Source organism: Sinohyriopsis cumingii, chromosome 8 (genome assembly GCF_028554795.1).
Source record: "Sinohyriopsis cumingii isolate HCF-2022 chromosome 8, ASM2855479v2, whole genome shotgun sequence".
In the NCBI taxonomy this organism is placed as follows: domain Eukaryota; kingdom Metazoa; phylum Mollusca; class Bivalvia; order Unionida; family Unionidae; genus Sinohyriopsis; species Sinohyriopsis cumingii.
Genome location: NC_142968.1, coordinates 72055229 through 72075907, shown reverse-complemented (window position 1 = coordinate 72075907; position 20679 = coordinate 72055229). Strand labels below are relative to the sequence as shown.

Here is a 20679-nt window from a genome sequence, read left to right as displayed (position 1 = left end):
AAGTCTGCGGCATGATGCCCCAGTGCTAGACATCACTATAAACTGTCACACTGCAGATATCGTAGCGATAAGACTGAAAAATTGTTAAAGCTACGTTAAAAATCTAAATCACACACACACAGTTTACTTGTTGGAAGGTATACGGTAGCAGGCTTGCGACGGTGTACTGTATGTTATATAAGAAGTTTGATTGAGTTCCACCGGCTGATTATGTGTAATTAATGCAATGAACGCAACGAGACAGAGCCTATACTCTGAAAACTATAGTTTTTTATAGTATTCCCCCAGGATCGATACATGACTGTAAATGTTCATAGCAGGTGTGTATGGTATTCAAGTATGCGCATGATCACAAGCGATGTGTTTGGGTGTTGTTGAAGGTATCATCTTCTCAAAGCCATATCATATGTTGTTCCGTTACGTGCTCTGATTGCCTCATCTGGACGTCTCTAAAGAGTGGGCTGTATTATAGGACAATTTCTTATGTTCATCGCACACCTTTTTTATTTTTTATTTGAGGCGATATTGCACAGCCCCCTTTACCCTGTGACTAATAAGAAAGCACATGTTGTATACGTAAGCTGGTTACATGAGGCGTGCGGGTCGGGAATCTGTACCAGCCGGACTTCAGATACATCGGTGTTGTTCATGGCCTTTTATTCGTCCGTGTACAGGGAATTAGGATTGGAATCACAACATGGCAATATGAACAATATGCAAATGGATGATATTTCGATTAAGGATTAAGGTAAAATTACAGAATTTGCAGGAATACTTCATTCGGGCTATAAGTAGACTGGGGACATATACGATCCTGTGACGTGTAATACGTGTTTTGTGTGTGTTTTATGACAAGATTTGTAATTATATAAGGAATGTATTGCCAAAAGGATTAATTAAATAGTGAAAAAGAAGCAATAAATATTTTCAGCATGAGGAAACGTTTCATTTTTGAGTTTTTCATCCTCGTTATTGTCATAGGAAGTTCAATTATTTTGATGTCCTATAAAGTAATCCCAGCTGGATACGCAATGTGTATGACTTATGCAAATCTTTCGAATGGTGGTTGCAAATGTAATTTGACAGGTGAACATTTTCAAAAGTTGAATAATACATTATTGAGAGATTCCGTTTTGGAGGAACTGGCGTCGAAGTCGTTACAGGAAAAGATAGCGGACTCGAAAACAGATGACAAACATTATCAGAAGCTTGCTTTATGTCCGGACACACCGCCTTATCTAGGTTAGTTATATACTTTTTGTGTCTTTCATGCAAAAACACTCAACCAGTGTACCTTGCTAGTCTATAACTAAATAAATTATAAGGAGACGTAAACAATTCTGCTAAACATTTTTGAGAGAAACAAAAAGGGATAGGGAGGGAGGGAGAGAAATTGTGTGCAACACTTCCTAGGAAGTCAAACGGGAGACACGAGGACATAAAACAGACTCTATGTTTTACGGTCTGGGCTTCGTAATCGTCGCTATGCCATGTCAGTATATGCCTTACTTTTGGACTAACGTCATCACATTGTTGGAGGCATAATAAAAGTAGAAAACGTAACGTTAGAACGTCCAGCACATCAGCTTATCGTGAGGAAACGCACTTCCATCGTCCTTTAGGACATGGCGTAGACACAAGTAACGAGCCCAGAACTTCTAAAATAGTTTGTACCTAGTATAGGACATAGAAAATAAATAAAACTCCCCAATAAGGGACACTTTAAGTACCCAATTTACATATTGGACTGCCTTGCTATAACTTCATCTGTTTCTCTCTATATATTTTCTTTAACACACACAAACACACACACACACACACACACACACACACACACACACACACACACAGCTCACCAAAGGTAACTTGAAGGCAATGTGAAAAACCATTTAAATCATTTCTGCGTAGACGCTCCCTTCACCGAAAAAAAGGTATCGTGTAAAATGGAAACATTTTCCTTTAGGAATATGATAATCCATTCAGGAGAACTGGCGACACGATTTCACTGACTATCGAATTGGCATAATTGTTACTTAAGACCAATTTAACACCATAAGAAGTCTGCCGGAGAAACCCTAATGCTGACAGGTGCGGCAAGAACAAGATTGTCACGGTGGCTGATGAGTTATACATTTGGGAGGTCATATCGGCACCAGTTTCATTTAGACATCAATAAAATCTTTCTGTGAAAGTTACATTCTGACATGGCCATTCATTATGGTGTGTAGTGATTAAACGATTTTCAAGATGGACGATGTGACGACCATATTGGATTTCTGGGCTGAACCATTTTCATTTATAACCTGCTTAACATCATAAAAGGTTTTACTTGTAAGAGCCTCATACCGCGATGACTTTCCTTTTGGCAATAGCATCAGTAACATTTTCAAGATGGTCGCTGTTTCTGTGACATTAAATGTTCGAGCTATAATATTTGCATTTATGACCAACTAAATATCATAAAAATCACCTCGTCAAAAGTCCATGTCGATTTGAATTTCCATTCAGGAGGAGTATCTATAGGAAGATTTTCAAGATGACTGCCGTGACTGCCGGATTGGACGTCAGATCGGCACAGTTTTAATTTGGGACAAGCTAGACGTAGTAAAAGACTTTAAATGAAACTCAATGTTGATAGAACCATCCATTCAGAACGAGTAGCGCATACTAATTTGAACTACGTCTGTTGTTGCGGTCGTAATGGGTGTCTCAGAGGCACCGTTGTAGTTAGGACCAACTATATATTGGGATAAATATTGGTATTTTCTCATGAAAATCCTTCAAGTAGGACAGGAACAGCCGCGATCAAACAATTTGTATTAACGGACCCTTGGGGCGTAGGACATCAGATCATTCCTTAATATATTCCGGTATGTGACCCGTAGAGCTAACAAGCATAGGTTTCCACTCCTTTTGAATGAATACCTGCTATATGGTTTTACTGTAGTCAAATAGCTCTTACGAAACATTCACTAAAAGCAAACCATCGTGATACCTCGTTGTCATGCAATTTCTACGACCTTATGTGACATGATTGACTCTGAAACGACAGAATCCGCCTCCTTTCGTCACGCCTGATATTTTATGAGAGAATCTGCTAGACTGTACCTTCGGATTACGTGCTTCCACAAATATAATCAATACACTGTTGGACGACACAATAATGGATCGAAGTGAAAACCAATTGTAAATATTGGCAGCAGAGCTCTATATGAATATAATGAAATGCTTTACTCACTGGATTGGAAGTAGAAGTGCTTTTGTTGTTTTATTTCATTTTTTTTTTTTTGCTTCATTTGCATTGCATATTTTATGAACACAGCAAAACACAATGTTACGATACGAGACTTAGTCTTAATCATCGAGACCTTAATCATGACTTTCATAGTGCGAAAAACGATTAAGTGACCAAGACTAAGTCTGGATGCATATACTGTTATGGTTCGTTAGCCCTGAAAGGGTTTCTGACTGAATGATAAATTTTAAACCGTTTGGGAAATTTGAACGTATGTAAATATTCCTTACTGTGTCAGTGTAAATTGTTTGTGTAAAGTACGCAGCTTATCTGGGGAGATTTTGGAATATCTGCAACATATAAAAAAGTGCTATAGTTACGTGTTATCTACCTGGATGTGTCGATAAGTAATGCATAGATAACCAGTAATTTCCTCAAGTCGAGTATATTTCGATGTTTCATAGAGGGTCATGTGTGTGCAAATGCTGGGCACAAGCGTGTTGTTTTTTTTTTTTAAAAATATTTACGCATATACAAAAGTGTATTGCCATCACAAACCTTTACAAAATAGTATGCCCAATTTTATAACAAGTGTCAAGAAGACACACTGTATCTTGAGCCACGCTGTAGAGTACAGTCTTATTAGTTTGAGAGAGCTGGTTACTTATTAATATGTTTAAGACAAAACATTTAAATTAAGGATTTAATTTTATACTAACATATTTGATATGACAATATCGGATATACTACAACGTTTATGCATGCTTCTTACATTTCTGGGGGCCCCGAGTGGCCGAGAGGTCTAAAGCGCCCACCGTTACTGATCACTGCGATCTCACCTCTGTCTGCGTGGGTTCGAGTCACGGGTTCGGCCTATGTTGATACGTGAGAAAGCTTGCCAGTAGCTTCTTGTGGGTCGGTGGTTCATTCCGGGGTTTTCCTGGGTTCATCTTCCACCATTAATACTGGCTGCCATGTATAACCTACCTTGTGTTGAAAAATGTCGTTAAACAATCTTACATTTCTGTAATTTATATGAAAGATTGAACATCCTTCAAAATTATGCCTAATATTTTCTGTTTTGTCCATATGAAGTATTGGTCGACCCTGTAAAGAGGTAGACTAAATTCGACCTTGGAACGAAATCTTAATGATATTTAATGTCTTCTCTGAATAAGCAATATTAAAACTAGACTCAACATGAACTTTACTAATTTTCCTTGAGATTCTGTGTACATCCATCCAGATATGAACAAAGAAGGAACCGTTATTAATAAAATATACAGAAACTTAGTCAATTCTTTAAATATTTTGATTGTCTTTTGAATCAACCTTCCACGTCTCGAAACAATCACTATCATATTTATTTCCACAAAATTTAGAAGAAGCACAGAGTATGTGGAAACACAAAGTAACTTTTAAATTATTAATATTGACTGTTATGATCAGATTTAAATTTCTGATTAACTTTATTTTATTGGGGTCATGTATGTTTTGAAAGAATTGTTTGAATATATCCACATTTTGGTTTGATTAAACGCATACACAAAAGAAACAAAGTCAGAAACAGTCGATCATCGGAAACTGTAAATATAAACTTTAAGCCGGTTAACAATGATCGAGACAGACATCTGATAACAAGCTGATTAAAAATTATCCAGACACAAATGAGACTTCGCCGTTTAGAAATGACCGATACACAAATGTGACTAAACACCGGTTAAATTTATCGAGACAGCAATGAAACTGCACTCCGTTTACTTTTGAACAGATGCGTTTAAACTCCACATTATATGCATCGTTATCTCTATCGCCCTGAATGAAATGTGTTTTGGGTTCGAGGATGTGTCAACATTCATACAGTTCCTCTACCAATACTGCTTTACTTTTATTTAAAGAAGTGGTTTTGCGTACAATTTGCGTCACTTGTTTGTGTGATTAAGGCATAATCATTATCACGCTTCAATGAGACATATTTATTTTTGTCTCAAGAATTGCGCAATAATTACAAAACGTAGGGCAAAAAATTAAAGGTAAATTGTATTGCAGCTTTATATTGATTTAAATAGTTATAAATGCAACTCTCACTTGTATTTAGAGCCGATATAGCAAGAACATAACCCCAGTATAAAGCAAAAGCATATATATTTGCCAGGGAAAATAAGACAAACGTAACTATATGTTTAAAAGGCAGATTGCTGTAGGATAAGAAGGTTTGTGGATAGGGGTATTGATATTACTTGTGTTCAAACATATTGTTACAATACATGTATCATGGTCCAATATGACCATTTTATGGTGTCACAGTGCATATTTCATGTTCCAGATAGGCCAGTTTATCGATTGTCCAAATAGAACCGTTTATTGTGCACAATACATGCATATTGGTCCAGACAGACCAGTTTAATGTGCACATTGCATTCATGATTGTCCAAAAAGACCCGTTTATATAGACCAATGTATCGTGTCTCAATACATGCATCATGGTCCATATAGACCAACGTATCGTGTCTCAATACATGCATCATGTTCCATATAGACCAATGTATCGTGTCTCAATACATGCATCATGGTTAAAAACAGATCAATTTATCATGTCGCAATACATGCATCATGGTCCACAATAGACCAGTTTACCATGTCGCAATACATACATCATAGTCCACAATAGACCAGTTTATCATGCCGCAGTACATGCATCATGGTCCGCGATAGACTAGTTTATCATGTCGCAATACATGCATCATAGTCCACAATAGACCAGTTTATCATGTCGCAATACATGCATCATGGTCCACAATATACCATTTTACCATGTCGCAATACATGCATCATGGTCCACAATAGACCAGTTGATCATGTCGCAATACGTGCATCATAGTTCACAATAGACCGGTTTATCATGTCGCAATACATGCATCATGGTCCACAATAGACCAGTTGACCATGTCGCAATACATTCATCATGGTCCACAATATACCATTTGACCATGTCGCAATACATGCATCATGGTCCACAATATACCATTTGACCATGTCGCAATACATTCATCATGGTCCACAATAGACCAGTTTATCATGTCGCAGTACATGCATCATGGTCCGCGATAGACTAGTTTATCATGTCGCAATACATGCATCATAGTCCACAATAGACCGGTTTATCATGTCGCAATACATGCATCATGGTCCACAATATACCATTTGACCATGTCGCAATACATGCATCATGGTCCACAATAGACCAGTTGACCATGTCGCAATACATTCATCATGGTCCACAATATACCATTTGACCATGTCGCAATACATGCATCATGGTCCACAATAGACCAGTTGATCATGTCGCAATACATTCATCATGGTCCACAATAGACTAGTTTATCATGTCGCAATACATGCATCATGGTCCACAATATACCATTTGACCATGTCGCAATACATTCATCATGGTCCACAATATACCAGCTTATCATGTCGCAATACATGCATCATAGTCCACAATAGACCAGTTTATCATGTCGCAATACATGCATCATGGTCCACATAATACCATTTGACCATGTCGCAATACATGCATCATGGTCCACAATAGACCAGCTTATCATGTCGCAATACATGCATCATAGTCCACAATAGACCAGTTTACCATTTCGCAATATTTGTATCATGGTCCATATAAAACAGTTTTTAATGATACAGTATGTTTATCCAAACCTGGTATTTTGCTGGCTTGGCAAGTCAGACAGAACTGATAATACGACCAAAGACTCAACATGTTTATTAGCATATGAAAACATTATTTCATTGTATCTGATATACCGGTACGTATGTAAAACGCCAATAATGTAATTAAACAGCACCCTAAATAACAGTTAATTGTTTCCGAAAGGAAGTTAGTAATGCTCAGCATCCCATTTCATTTCATATTGAGCCATTAAACTATTCATATATTTTAGCTTCAAAACTTCTTTAATGATGATATATTTTGTTTTGGTTTTGAACAGGAAAGAAAAAGGATTGGGAATACTATTGAGTTTACAAACATGCCAACCATCCAATGACCTTTCTTTAAATACTACAGCGATAACCATTGACTCCGAAATTCGACGTCGTTAGTAATCTTAATAAGGAAAAGGTGATGCAAATACCATATGGGTAAAGAAATATTGGCATAATCGAAAGATCATGAACAAAAGATAGTTCTCTCACTGTGACGGTTGCACGCATTGGAGTGGGGTTCTTCCAATATGTATTAATTAAATTATGATGAAAGTTCCACCCGGGCTCATGGAGTTAGAAAGTTAAATTAGTGACGAGGTAGATTTACAGCTCTGAGCCCCCAGTCAGCAATGCCGACGGTTAAATTATAGAGAACACAAAGATGAAATTAAATTAATAACAATTTAATAAATTCGATAATTTAAAACGATAAACTCTCAATCACCCGTCTTTCCCTCGACCAAGTGACAGCCTAATTCATTCCGTGATTTACAGTGTGAGTTCGATTTTCCCCCTATCCTTGTGTCTACTCATCTCTTTCTTTCCCGCTAATTCCTTCCTTCCTTCCGTTCCTCCAACACCTCCTTCGACTCCGTTTCCCTCTCGACTATCTCCTTCTCCAATTTCGCTCCCAAGTTCCTCTTCCTCCCTTCTCTCCCCTTTTCCTCCTAGACTTCAACTTCTCTTGACTCTTCTCCTTTCCTCCGTCTCTCTATCTGAGACTACGGGACCAAACTGTAACTGGTCTGTCCCTCAAAGCTTCCTGTGAAAAACCACAAGGCGTTAACATATACTTTATCGAATCTCACTAGATCAACAATTAATCATCAGATAAGGTTATTACGGTTTCTGTCACGCATGCGTACACATCGAAATTCCCACACACTTCTTGCAGGGTAAACAATGGCGTAATAACACGGTATCAGCGAATTGTCATACAGACATCAATACATTGCGTCACATCAGTATATACAACATATATATTTAATCTCATTGTACTACAATATGACAACAATCAGACGCATGTCTGTACATTACACTCCCACAAGCGTACGCAAATATTCAACAATGGCAAAATCTATGATCACATGAACACATGTGCTAGTCTACTATAAAATACCCACATAGCGAATTACAATATTAACTCTTACGACGGCTAGCAAGCTATATAATTCTTTACAAATATCAACTCATTTCTTAAAAATATGCAAACATATTAACATCACAAAGTAATTCGACGTACTACGATTCTAGTAATAATAAAGTATACATACGACCTACAATTAAAAATGCAGTCGCATTCCGCAAAGACCGAGCAACTAGCTCACTGACCTTATTTGAAGCTGTCTGTACTTAGAATTTCCTGTTCTAAGAGATTCCCGCCAATAACGAATGGCTGTTCGGAATTATGCTATCCTCCTCTGGGCAATCTCTCTAGCGAACTAATTCTTGCCGGAAGACGCGGAGGTATCATTCTAGCCAAATCAGGGTCTCTCCCCTATCTCGATTCTGATTGGATGGCGCTGTGGCCCTGTCCAATCGTCTTAGCGGCCAGTTCAACCTGGCTGTCTGTCTGCAGGGAAAGAAGTTAAGACACTCCCACTTCTTCGAGCAACTTCTTTTGATCTGGACAAATGTTTCCACATCTAGGTGATAATTGACTATCTGGCGGCCTCGCAGCTCCTAGGTCTGGCTCTCCACTTCTAGCCACGGCAATCTTACGTAAGGGATTAGTGCTAGCCTGCGGCAATGTTTAACATCAAACAATGGCTTGTCAGAATTACCTTGATTATACATGTTTCAAACTGGGCTACTATGGGTCGGGGTAAACGTGACACTCACTCATTTTCGCACTCATTCTAGTGACATAATTGTGTATGTCTGCGGGCATGAGGCTTCACATCAATATAAGCTGCCATACTGATGATATCGTAGCGATATGATTGTGAAATGGTTAAAGCTATGTTCAAAATATATATGCTTCAGAAGAAAGAATACTATGGTATTTTTTTTACAGGCAGGTTTTGAAAACAATTTGACTCTAGGAAATTTCTTTAACATTAGTGAACAAATTAAATATGGGAATACTTTTGCATTTCCATAGTATATATATATATATATATATATATATATATATATATATATATATATATATATATATATATATATATATATATATATATATATATATATATTCTATGGAAATGCAAAAGTATGTGTGAATCAAAAGGGATTTGCGTCGCAGCTTTTTATTCATGTGGTAGTCGTCAAGCGGATCCACTGTCACCTCTTTTTTATTAGTGCACAAAGTTTGGGAATTATGTTTCGGTACAATAATGATAATAAAAACATATTTATAAATGGATACGAAAATAAACTGGCACAAGATGCTGATGACACGTCGTTCCTTTCAGATATATTTGAAAACTCTTTGTCTGCCTCTGTAAAACATTATAAGCATTATCATCAATGTATGGCCTAAAAGTGAACATCAAAAAAAACAAAAGGCATGCAAAATATTTGCATCAAAGAATTCACAGACACAGATGTGTACAAATTTAGGATTTGATTAGGTTAAAATAGGTCTTTGTTAGGAGTTGAGTTATCCGTTAATACCGAATACATTGTATACATGAATTTCAAAACAAAATCAAAGATGCATAAAACCTGTTAAGGGAATGGAATTCTTTTTTTTTACAAAAATAATTCTCGGAAATGTTTTTTTTTTTTTAAATTACAATTTATGGGAAAATTGTTGTCCTAAAATCAAAGTAAGTATCTAAACTGACAACTTTATTCTTAATGTTACTAAATCCAACAGCAGGTATCCTCAAACGATTCGAAAAAATGTTTCTTAAATTTATACGGAATAACGGTCTTAATAAAATAAGTATAACAGCAATTGGCTTGCTTCGTGTATTGTAAGAAACTAATTAATTAGAAGTATTGGGGGTAGGGGTCTAATAAATGAGAAAAATCGTTCATATTACAGACTGCGCTATCAATAGTTCACTTGCTGGAAGGTATATGGTAGTAGATTTCCGATGATGTGCTAGATTTCCGATGATGTCCTGTACTTCCGATGATTTCCTGGATTTGCGATGATGTCCTGTATTTTGAAAACAATCTCTATTGAGGTACAACTCCAGTAATCAATGCCACAAGACAAAGTCTTTCCTCCGGAAACTAGTTTTGATGATTTTACCCCACCCCGTCGACACCTGAATAAATATTAATATCGAGTGTGTAGAGTATTTTAGGATTTGTTTTTGTCCTCCACCATTTATAATGGCCGCCATTTATAGCCTATTTTGAGCTGAAAATGGCGTTAAGTTCTGCAACAACAACAACAACGACAGTGTGGTAAACTGTCACACTGCATTCATCATAGCGATATGACTGAGAAATTGTTAAAGCTACGTTAAAAATCCAAATCACACACACACGCACACACACACACACACAGAAGAAATGCTAGTAGCGTGCGACGTACGGGTCGGGAATCGTAACCTTTTCAAAGTAGATAGAACTTCAGATTCCTCAGTGGTATATAAGCGGCTTTGTTCTCCTACCGGCATTTTAGTAGAGTTACTTGAAGTGTGAAAGCACGACAAGTCAACATGAGCAGTATGCAAATCGGACTGACGATTAAAGACAAGTACCAGATGAAATACGGATTATTAACTATAATTCATTAGGACCAAATTTTGCCTGTACATGCACAATGAAAGGATTTGTAATATTTTACAAATAATGTGTCGTTGTATAGATTATGTTATGGTGAAGGAGGAACAATACAGTATTTGAACATGAAGAAACGTTTCATTATAACATTTTTCAGCCTTATTACTGTCATAGCAAGTTCAATTATTCTGATGTCCTATAAAGAAATATCGCCGGGACCTGTAATGTGTAGGACCTATGCAGATCTTTGGAATAGTGGTTGCACATGTAATCGGAACGTTGAACATCATCACAAGTTGAATAATACTTCACTGGATGATTCTAATTTGGAGGAACTGGCGTCGCATTCGTTACAGAGAAAGATAGCGGAATCTAAACTAGATGTAAAACATTATCAGAAGCTTGCGTTATGCCCAGAAACACCGCCTTATCTAGGTTAGTTCTTTACTTTATATGTGTGACATAACAAAACACTAAACCAATGTATTATGTTAGCCAATTATTTATTAATATAAGACATAACCAGCTGTGCTAAACAACGAGAGAGAGAGAGAGAGATTGTGTGCAACACTTACTTGATGGGGGAACAGATGGGAAACTTGTGTCCTCGTAATCGTCGCTATTTGACTTCAGTACTCGCGTTAAGTAGATCTAACATAATCACATTGTTGGGGTCATATAAAATTAAAAACGTAACGTCCTAGATGTCTTTTACGCAAGCGAACTATGAAGAGAGGCATTTATTCACTCCTTCAGGATAATGAGTAAACGCAGGTGAGATAGCCCGAACTTCTAAAAAAATGATCCCTAATATAAGAAACTGAAAATAAATAAAAAGTTCCAATAAACCTCTAAATAAGTACAATTTCCATAAGAGACTGTGTGGCTTCTCTTCCTACCTCTCACCACCCACCCCCATTTTCACGCGCCCAATGTAAATTGAAAGGAATGTGAGAAAAATATCTAAATCATTGCAACGTTGACGCTCTACGGTCCGAAAAGAAGTATCATGAACGTTTAGCCCCTGAGTGTTGAAACCCACTCTGATAATCATAAGCACTACGGTTGTAAATGTTGCGTTTATGGCAGTCAAGCTGGATGAAAAACTGGAACCTATTTCGTTTAAGACTCCGTAAACACCATTAGGAGACGTTTTATGAAAGCCACAAGCCATTATCACTGTTCATTCTAGAGAATTTAATTAGATTGTTTGAAGATGGTTGCTTTGGTGACCATACTTGTTCTCAGACTAGTATATTTTTATTCAAGACGAATTTGGCACCATAAAAAGTCTTCTGGTGAAAACCTCATTCTGACATGACTTTCCGTCAAGGAGACGCGGCAATAACCAAATTTTCAAGATGGCTACTGTTGTGTCCATAATGGATGTCAGAAAGACACGAGCTTCACTTCGTACCATATTTTAAAATCTTTCTGAGAATGTTCCATTTTGACATGACCACGCATACAGCTTGAGTAGCGATAATAAGATTCTCACGATGTTTGCTGTATTGACTACATTGTAATTCCAGGCTGCATCATTTTCATTTATAACCAACTTAACATCATAAGAAGTTTGCCGGCAAGAACCCGTGCCGGTATGACTTTCCATTTAAGAGGAATATCGATAATATTTTCAAGATGGCTGCTGTCCATGCGACATTTAATGATTATCGGTAACATTTTATTTTACGACTAAACTAAATGTCGTTAAAACTATTCTGTCTGAAAACCCATGTCGATATGATTTTCCATTCACCAGGAATGTATATTGCAAGATTGTCAAGATCATTATCCTGACAGCCAGATTGGCAGAATTTGTATTTGGGACAAACTAGAGATAATAAGATGTTTTCAACTGAAACTCCATTGTGATAGGACCATTCATTCAAGAGGAATATTAAGACGGATGCTGTGGCGGCCATGTCTGGGCAGCACCATTTTCGTTTAGAACCAACTTCACATTGGGATAAATTTGGGTATTTACTTTCATGACAATGTTTTTAAGTAACTTAGAAAGAGCAACAATAACGAATTTGTGCTAAGGGACGGACGAAGGTCGCACGACGAACATCTGGCCATCCAATGAAATATATATATATTCGCACGAGGAACATCTGGCCATCCAATGAAATATTCTGGTTCATGACCGGTAGAGACAGCAACCAGTGATGTCTGTCCCTTTGGAATGACCATCTGATGTATGGTTTTCCAGTCGTCAGACTACGCGTGAAAACACCTTCACATAGAACACGTCTTTATGATACCTTGATGTCATGACTTCATTATTTAGCTTTGAGGAAGGATTATCACTGTGGCGACATAGTCCGACTAATTATTTTACGCTTAATATTTTATGAGAGAACTGCTACCTTGGGATTACGTGTTTCCACGAATAAAAGCAGTACATTGTTAGGCACAATTATAAATCGAATTGAAAATATTTTAACATTGGCAGCAGGGCTCTGGATAAGAATCTGATGAAACGATTACCCGGACTGCAACTAGTCGTGTATACTGTTGTTTTCTTTTTGAGTTTTTGTTTTAATTTCATGACGTATAGACTGAGTTTTAATCATTAAGACGTTAATCATGCCTTTCATAATGCGCAAAACCACTTAGTGACCAAGACAATTTTAGAGTGCATTCAGTTATAATGCACTTTAGACCTTACAGATGTTAGGACTAAACGCTTAATTTAAATCATCATTGTAATCTGAACATATTTAAATATTTCTTTACGCGTTTTTTGCTAAACAGTTTGTCTAAGATACAAATCTTCTCGTAGGTGGTGTTAGCACGCACACACACACACACACATACACACACATATATATATATACATGTATGTATATATATATGTATAACATGTATGTATGTATGTATGTATGTATGTATGTATGTATAACATCGATAAAAGGGTTAAAACCATATGTTATCTACCTGGATATGTTGAGAAGTAATCCGTAGATACGCGAAAATGACCTCAACTTGTATGTTTGTAAGTATGTATGCATGCATGCATGTATGTATGTATGTATGCATGCATGCATGCATGTATGTATGTATGTATGTATGTATGTATGTATGTATGTATAAGATCGATGAAAGGGTTAAAACAATGTATCTACTTGGATAGACTGAGACGCAATCCGTAAATACTCGACAATGACCTCAACTCGAGCATCCTTGCATGTATTTCACACTGCGTTACGTGTTTGTGCGAATGATACACAGAAACGTGATTTCTCTAACATAGATAGAAAATTATTGTCAGCGAATTTCTTTTCTTTTTTTGTCCCTTCAGCCAAGCAATAGAGTACTCTAACCATGTGCCTTAAATTGTTGGTCAAAAGAGTCGTCCTTCTGCTTCCCTGCTAAGACATGATTTATAACTTTCCGAACATAACGTTCAGGAATGCTAACCATGCAAACGACTAAAGCAGTCCTTGTTTCGCACATATATAATATTAGACGATCCTGTCAAGCAGTAGCTAGAATTTAATCTTTGAACGAATTCTTCTTCAACCTCTAATTTTCTTATAAGAATAAGGACTGTTTGAATGGGGCATGATATTATATATCACAGTTTTCTTCGAGGCTCTCCGCGGCTTGTACACAAACCTACATCTGACTAAAAAGTGAAAAACCATTACATTTCTAAAATAGGAATGAAACATTAATTCCGTTAAAATAGTTTGATTTGTTTTGAAACCAACCTTCCACACCTCAGTGCTATCAATATCATGTATATTTCTACTCATTGTATAAGGCGCAAAGAGAGAGAGAGAGAGAGAGAGAGAGAGAGAGAGAGAGAGAGAGTCCTTTAGTGTTTTGCTGCACAGGAACACAACTAATTTCTTTAATGCCAAAGCAATTGGCACGAAGTTCATTTCCAAGGACACGCCATGAAGGCCGATGCGATGATAGATTTGGCAACCGCACCATTTCGATCACAACTTCGGCCATTGAGTTACTTCAGTTCCAGATACCAAAAATCACATTGTACGACGTGTATGTAGTAGGACACATCTGAAGCTCCTGTACATTGCCAAGCCTGCGGGAGAGAGAGAGTGTGATCGGTGTGGACAGTCTGTTTTAATTACTATTTATTAATTCTGATTATGTTAAAGACAAATAAGGACGTGACGACGAGCCTCGCAGAGATTATATGCATGGAAAAAGTATATTGTAGCGAAGAGAATACTTGATGAAATTGGTGATTACTTATACAAGGGCAAAGGCAGTAATGATTATTTAAAATAGCCCATTTCATGCAGACTTCGGTGAACGTCGTAATTTGTTCGGAATTTAGATCACGTGGCGGTTGGTCAGCTGACCGTAATAGGCACTCGATAGGTGGTGGGCAAAATATGGCGGACGCTTGTTCGGAATTTAGATCACGTGGCGGTTGGTCAGCTGACCGTAATAGGCACTCGATAGGTGGTGGGCAAAATATGGCGGACGCTTCAGCATCAGCATCAACTTCTGTAACTGCTTCAACATCGTTTATCGAGTTGAAAAATGCATATTTAATAGCGATGCTGCCGCAGATATTGACAAAATTTAATATTGGAAACATCCTGTCTTATTTTCTGGAAACCAGGGCGGATTTCAAACCCATACGAGAGAGTAGCTTTGAGCTGTTTACATCTGGACATGTACATGTAAGTAAGGAAATGGTGTCGAAGTAAACAAATTTAATCTGACAGGCAAAGAGCAAGTTGTTCAAACTATTTATGTGCATCAGAAACGTCACTATAATAAAATGCGTTTCATATGAGTTTATCAGATTTGTTTTTGAAATTCTGTGGATAATTTGCATATAAATTTCAATCATTTAATTAATTTCATTTCTGAATTATTTCTAAACAACAATGGACGCCATTTTGTTATGTACATGTGTCCACCAGCGTTTGATTGGCTGGAGTATAAAGTAACTCGGGATGTTATTCGGATAATTACGGAGCAAATCGGTTAAATTCGGTATGAAATGGGCTATAGCTTCGAGTCCGCTTCTTCGTTTTTATGACAAATTTATATATATCATTCTGAATAGCAAATATTATGTTTAGTAATTTAAGATTTATTTTCAAAGAAAAGAGATAGGTCAAAATATGCGTTTCTGAAAGAGTTTTGTGAAATAATATATGCTGAAAATTAAGGACATACGAACCTAATAGCTATTTTAAGCCTGTATTTTAAGAATGTGTTAGTTTGCCTTGACCTTCTATTGTTTTTAAACACTTTACATAATGTTAAAATTGTTATCGTTTGTCTTTTTCTTTTCATTTGGTACTTTATGTTTAGGTATGCGTGGAAACGTTCGTGTACCAGGAGACTTCTTTTCAAAAAATTATATTACATATATTTAAATGTATTTTAATCAACACCATATAACCACGATTCTGCTTACGTATCGCTAAATATGCATGCATACATACATACAAACATACATACATACATACATACATACATACATACATACATACATAGATACATACATACATACATACATACATACATACATACATACATTAGATCAAAGTAGATCAGGGTTTGCAATGTACGGCATGCGGGCCCGATCCTGAATGTGACCTCGTTTAATCCGTTTCCTTAAATTACCTTTCCGGTCCTCACCTTGTAGGACGCTACCCATGCCTGAGATGAATCATACTTGCGAGTACTGCATTAATATGCGTCAATCGAGCTGAAAGAACACAAGGTAACAGACTGACTGGGTACATTTAATGAAGTTGACCCGAAAATGTACAGTTAAAATTCATTAAGCAGTGTGGAACGAACTTTAGTTTATGACATAATAAGAAATAGCTCGACTTCGTATGCGTGTGCCTGTATTTCTCAAAATATATATTTTGTATGGTGTGCTAACAACGATGGGGAGACCTTAAGTTGCTTTATGGGTGAATTTGCTTTTATTATATATCTGTTGGTTTTGTTATTCTTTGACTTTATAACAAAACTCCGTCAAACACAGCAGAAAAAAGCAAGGGTTTCTTCTTTTTAAAAGTAGTTCCTAGCGCTTGGACACCTCGACTGAAACGCTCTGAGATAAAAAGTAAGGTTATCTAAATAGCTAGATATGTCTTGTTAGGCAGCGACAATTTTATAAGTGAGTACCAGGCTATATCAATCATCACGCTAGATAGAAACAAAGAGTTTCTAATATATCTGCGAAGAATTTGCACAAATTGACACCGCAAATACCATAACGAAGCTTTTACAAGCCTGCGGTGGCAGCCTCTTTGTTGATGTTATTGCCTTCATTTCCAAATGATGTAGTAACTGCATTTCTTACCAATTAATGATTGTATATTTAAACTTGCAATAGCTAAACTGTTTAACGCTTGCCGAGTTTGCTATACAAAATTTGTCACGCTATCTTTAGAAGTAATTTTTAGCTTCCTAAATTGTATATATACCGTATATACTCACTAAGTGGCAAAATTATACACTAAATGACACCAACCTGATTAAGGAAGAAAGGGTGAATAGGCGAACGGGCAATTTAGGTATTCTTACTAACTAGACTATTTCTGAATCCTAAACTGCCACCAGTTTGACTGGTTTAGTAAAAATTTTAATATAAGAAATAATTTGCCTAATTTTACAATAGTGTATAAAATTAGAATCTAAACTTTGAATTTCTCGGAATTTTCTATGCACTTATTTGTTGATTCAAGGAAAGAGAAAAACGGTCGTTTGATTGTAATTTTTACTAATGTCCATTTATGTGTTTTTGTCATCTAGAAGAGACACTGGATTCTACCGGGAAAAAAGGAGCATCGAAAGAAAATAAACACCATTACGCACTGTGTGAATATTTAAGCAAGGAAAGAAAATGACCATAATATCTTTTTGTAACCTCGAGCCATATGAATCATGCCATTGGTGTGTTCAGTTTATAAAGCTGATTCTACTTAATCGGTTTTATATGCACTCGTAACATACAAACTCGCATAACGAGTGCATATAACACCGATTAAATAGCATCATTATTTTGTTTGTTGATGTGTGCTTAGTCGTGATGGAATATGGGCTGGTTTTTGCAGGCAAGTGGATGGGTGCCGTTTAGCCGCGGACCTGGGTTCGAATCTCCGTAGAGTACGAATGAAACATTCTCTAACTTCTATGATCATATTATTTGTATTAAATATTGATTATGTATGCGTGTGAAAATTTGTGCTTAGTAATATTGCATATGGCTGAATGCTTATAATTATAAGAAGATAACTGCTGAATACGAAGTTTGACATGAACTAGGCCATCTTTACAGTCAGTCAACTAAACATTTTCTTTATCCATGCCGTTGTGATTATTATCAGTCTTTGTACATTTGACTGCATTCGTTGATATCATTGAAAATATCCTATAAAGGGTATATTGGTTTTTTTTTCTTCGTTCGAAACATATGTTAATGTGTGCATATATCCTTGGTTACATATTTACTTATAGTGATTTACATTGTAGATCATGTGATGAACCCCTTTTTATGTTTCAATATTAGGAAACGTCTAATCACTCCAAAAAATTATAGCGTACTTTATTGTTAACCTATCATACTCGGTGCATTATGTTAAGTAAACACTTTTGAAGTACACGATAATGGGTACATAATTTAAAATTCCTTTGAACTGTGAACAATAGCAGGGTTAGCATGGACACAAACGTTAGTGCAAAGTGAATTCCCCCACCTGACTTTATCGGGCAATGTGGTGGGGAAAATGGGAAGAAATAATTTCGTTGTCAACATTTTAATGGTGGTATAAGTTTATATACAAATCGTAGTTTGCTTACTTGGCAAGTCAGGTGGAATTAGTCTACTGCCAATTACTCCTCATGCCTATCTATCTATCTATCTATCTATCTATATATATATATATATATATATATATATATGAAAACAGCTTTATCTTGTATTCGAAATAATTATCTGTAACGTCACTAACAGAATTAAACAGCAACATCAATTTATGTGAATTTTTTCCCCCGAAAATATTTAATTATACACGTCGAAGTCAAATCGTCTCATTTCATTGCATTTTCAGGTGAACTATTTAATGAATTAAATAATCAATTCATACAGTTATCCATAAGACTTATATTTTGATGCTGTATTTCCTTTTGGGATTTGCAAAGTAAAGCAATGCAATTCGGAACACTACTTAAGTTACTTTACAGATATAACAACTACCCAATCACCCTAATGTTAGATAATACAGCAATAACCGTTGACATAATCGGAAGTCTAATAACCCTTAAGACTTAAAATAGGAAAACAGTGGATAGAAATGTGCACACATACACACATACACACACACAAACACGCATGCATATATATATATATATATATATATATATATATATATATATATATATATATATATATATATATATATATATATATATATATATATATACATTGTTAGGCATACTTTATTTGTATTGACTGATTGACTTTTCTAATTCACTGAAAGTAGGAGCATGCTCCCACATGACTAAATTTTGTGGACACGTGTTGATTTTAGTTTCAGTTCTGGAGGAAACCTTAATTCTGACCGTATAAAATTGTGTGCGGTGTGATGGAAATTTCCATTAAGACAAAGTATTTTCATTTTTTGTTTGCAACCTCGAGCTATAGGATTCAAGTCATTGATGTGTTCGGTTAATCTCCTTCAGCTCACCCTCTGACTCAGTTGTCTCGCCACGAGAAGGATAGATGGAAGAGATTGTGTATCTGCAGATGACATGAGCCTTGTGCGAGGTTATCTGTTATGTATTTTGTATTGGTTTATCAACGATAGTTGATTTTGCTCCAGGATAATCGGTTTCTCATTCATTATAATTATTCAGCCCCCTGCCTATACATTCTGACACATGTATTCACTTGCTCATTTCTTTAGTGTATCTCTATGTTAATTAATTATGCCATTCGCTCCTTCGTTGGTTTCTTTCTTCTTAAAATTTTCTTGTATCCTTTTCTTCATTTTTAATCCAGCGAAGTCCCTGATAAATTGGTGTCGATAAATGGAGGATAGCTCAATTCTGTTTACATTGTTCTTTTGAAAAATGAATTTCAAAATTACTTCAAAATGAAAAGTTTCTTCAAACAAAAGGGTTTATATTCTCTATCCCCACCCATCCGAAAACATTGCGGGATATTAACCAAGACTAACTTCCAGGGCTTATAACTGTGATATTCCTTACTCAGTTTGTATAACTTACATTATAAGGAAATGTCAACAATAATGTGACCAATAACTTACAATACAATACAAAACAATGCAATACGATGCCATCCAATACAGTACAATACAAACAATACAATACAATACCATCCAATACAGTACAATACAAAACATTACAATACAATACCATCCAATACAGTACAATGCAAAACAATGCAATACAATACCATCTAATGCAGTACAATACAACACAAAACAACGCAATGCGATACCATCCAATACGGTACAATACAAAACAATGCAATACGATACCATCCAATACAGAATAATACAAAACAATGCAATACAGTACCATCCAACACAGTACAATACAAAGCAATGCAATACAATACCATCCAATACAGTGCAATACAAAGCAATGCAATACAATACCATCCAATACAGTGCAATACAAAACAATGCAATACATAACCATCCAATACAGTCCAATACAAAACAATGCAATACAATAACATCCAATACAGTACAATAAAAACATTACAATAATAC

The 20679-nt window shown here is 36.1% G+C and overlaps 1 protein-coding gene across 1 annotated transcript in view; it reads left to right on the top strand.

Annotated features, from left to right (window-relative positions):
* Positions 1-394: 394 nt before the first annotated feature.
* LOC149793794 (beta-1,4-galactosyltransferase 2-like) overlaps positions 395-20679 on the top strand; it is a 71947-nt gene continuing 51662 nt past the window's right edge. Inside the window, exon 1 of the mRNA XM_089967787.1 lies at positions 395-1242. Coding sequence (XP_089823913.1) covers positions 933-1242 — 310 coding nt within the window. The 5' untranslated portion in view covers positions 395-932. The remainder of the gene's footprint in view (positions 1243-20679) is intronic.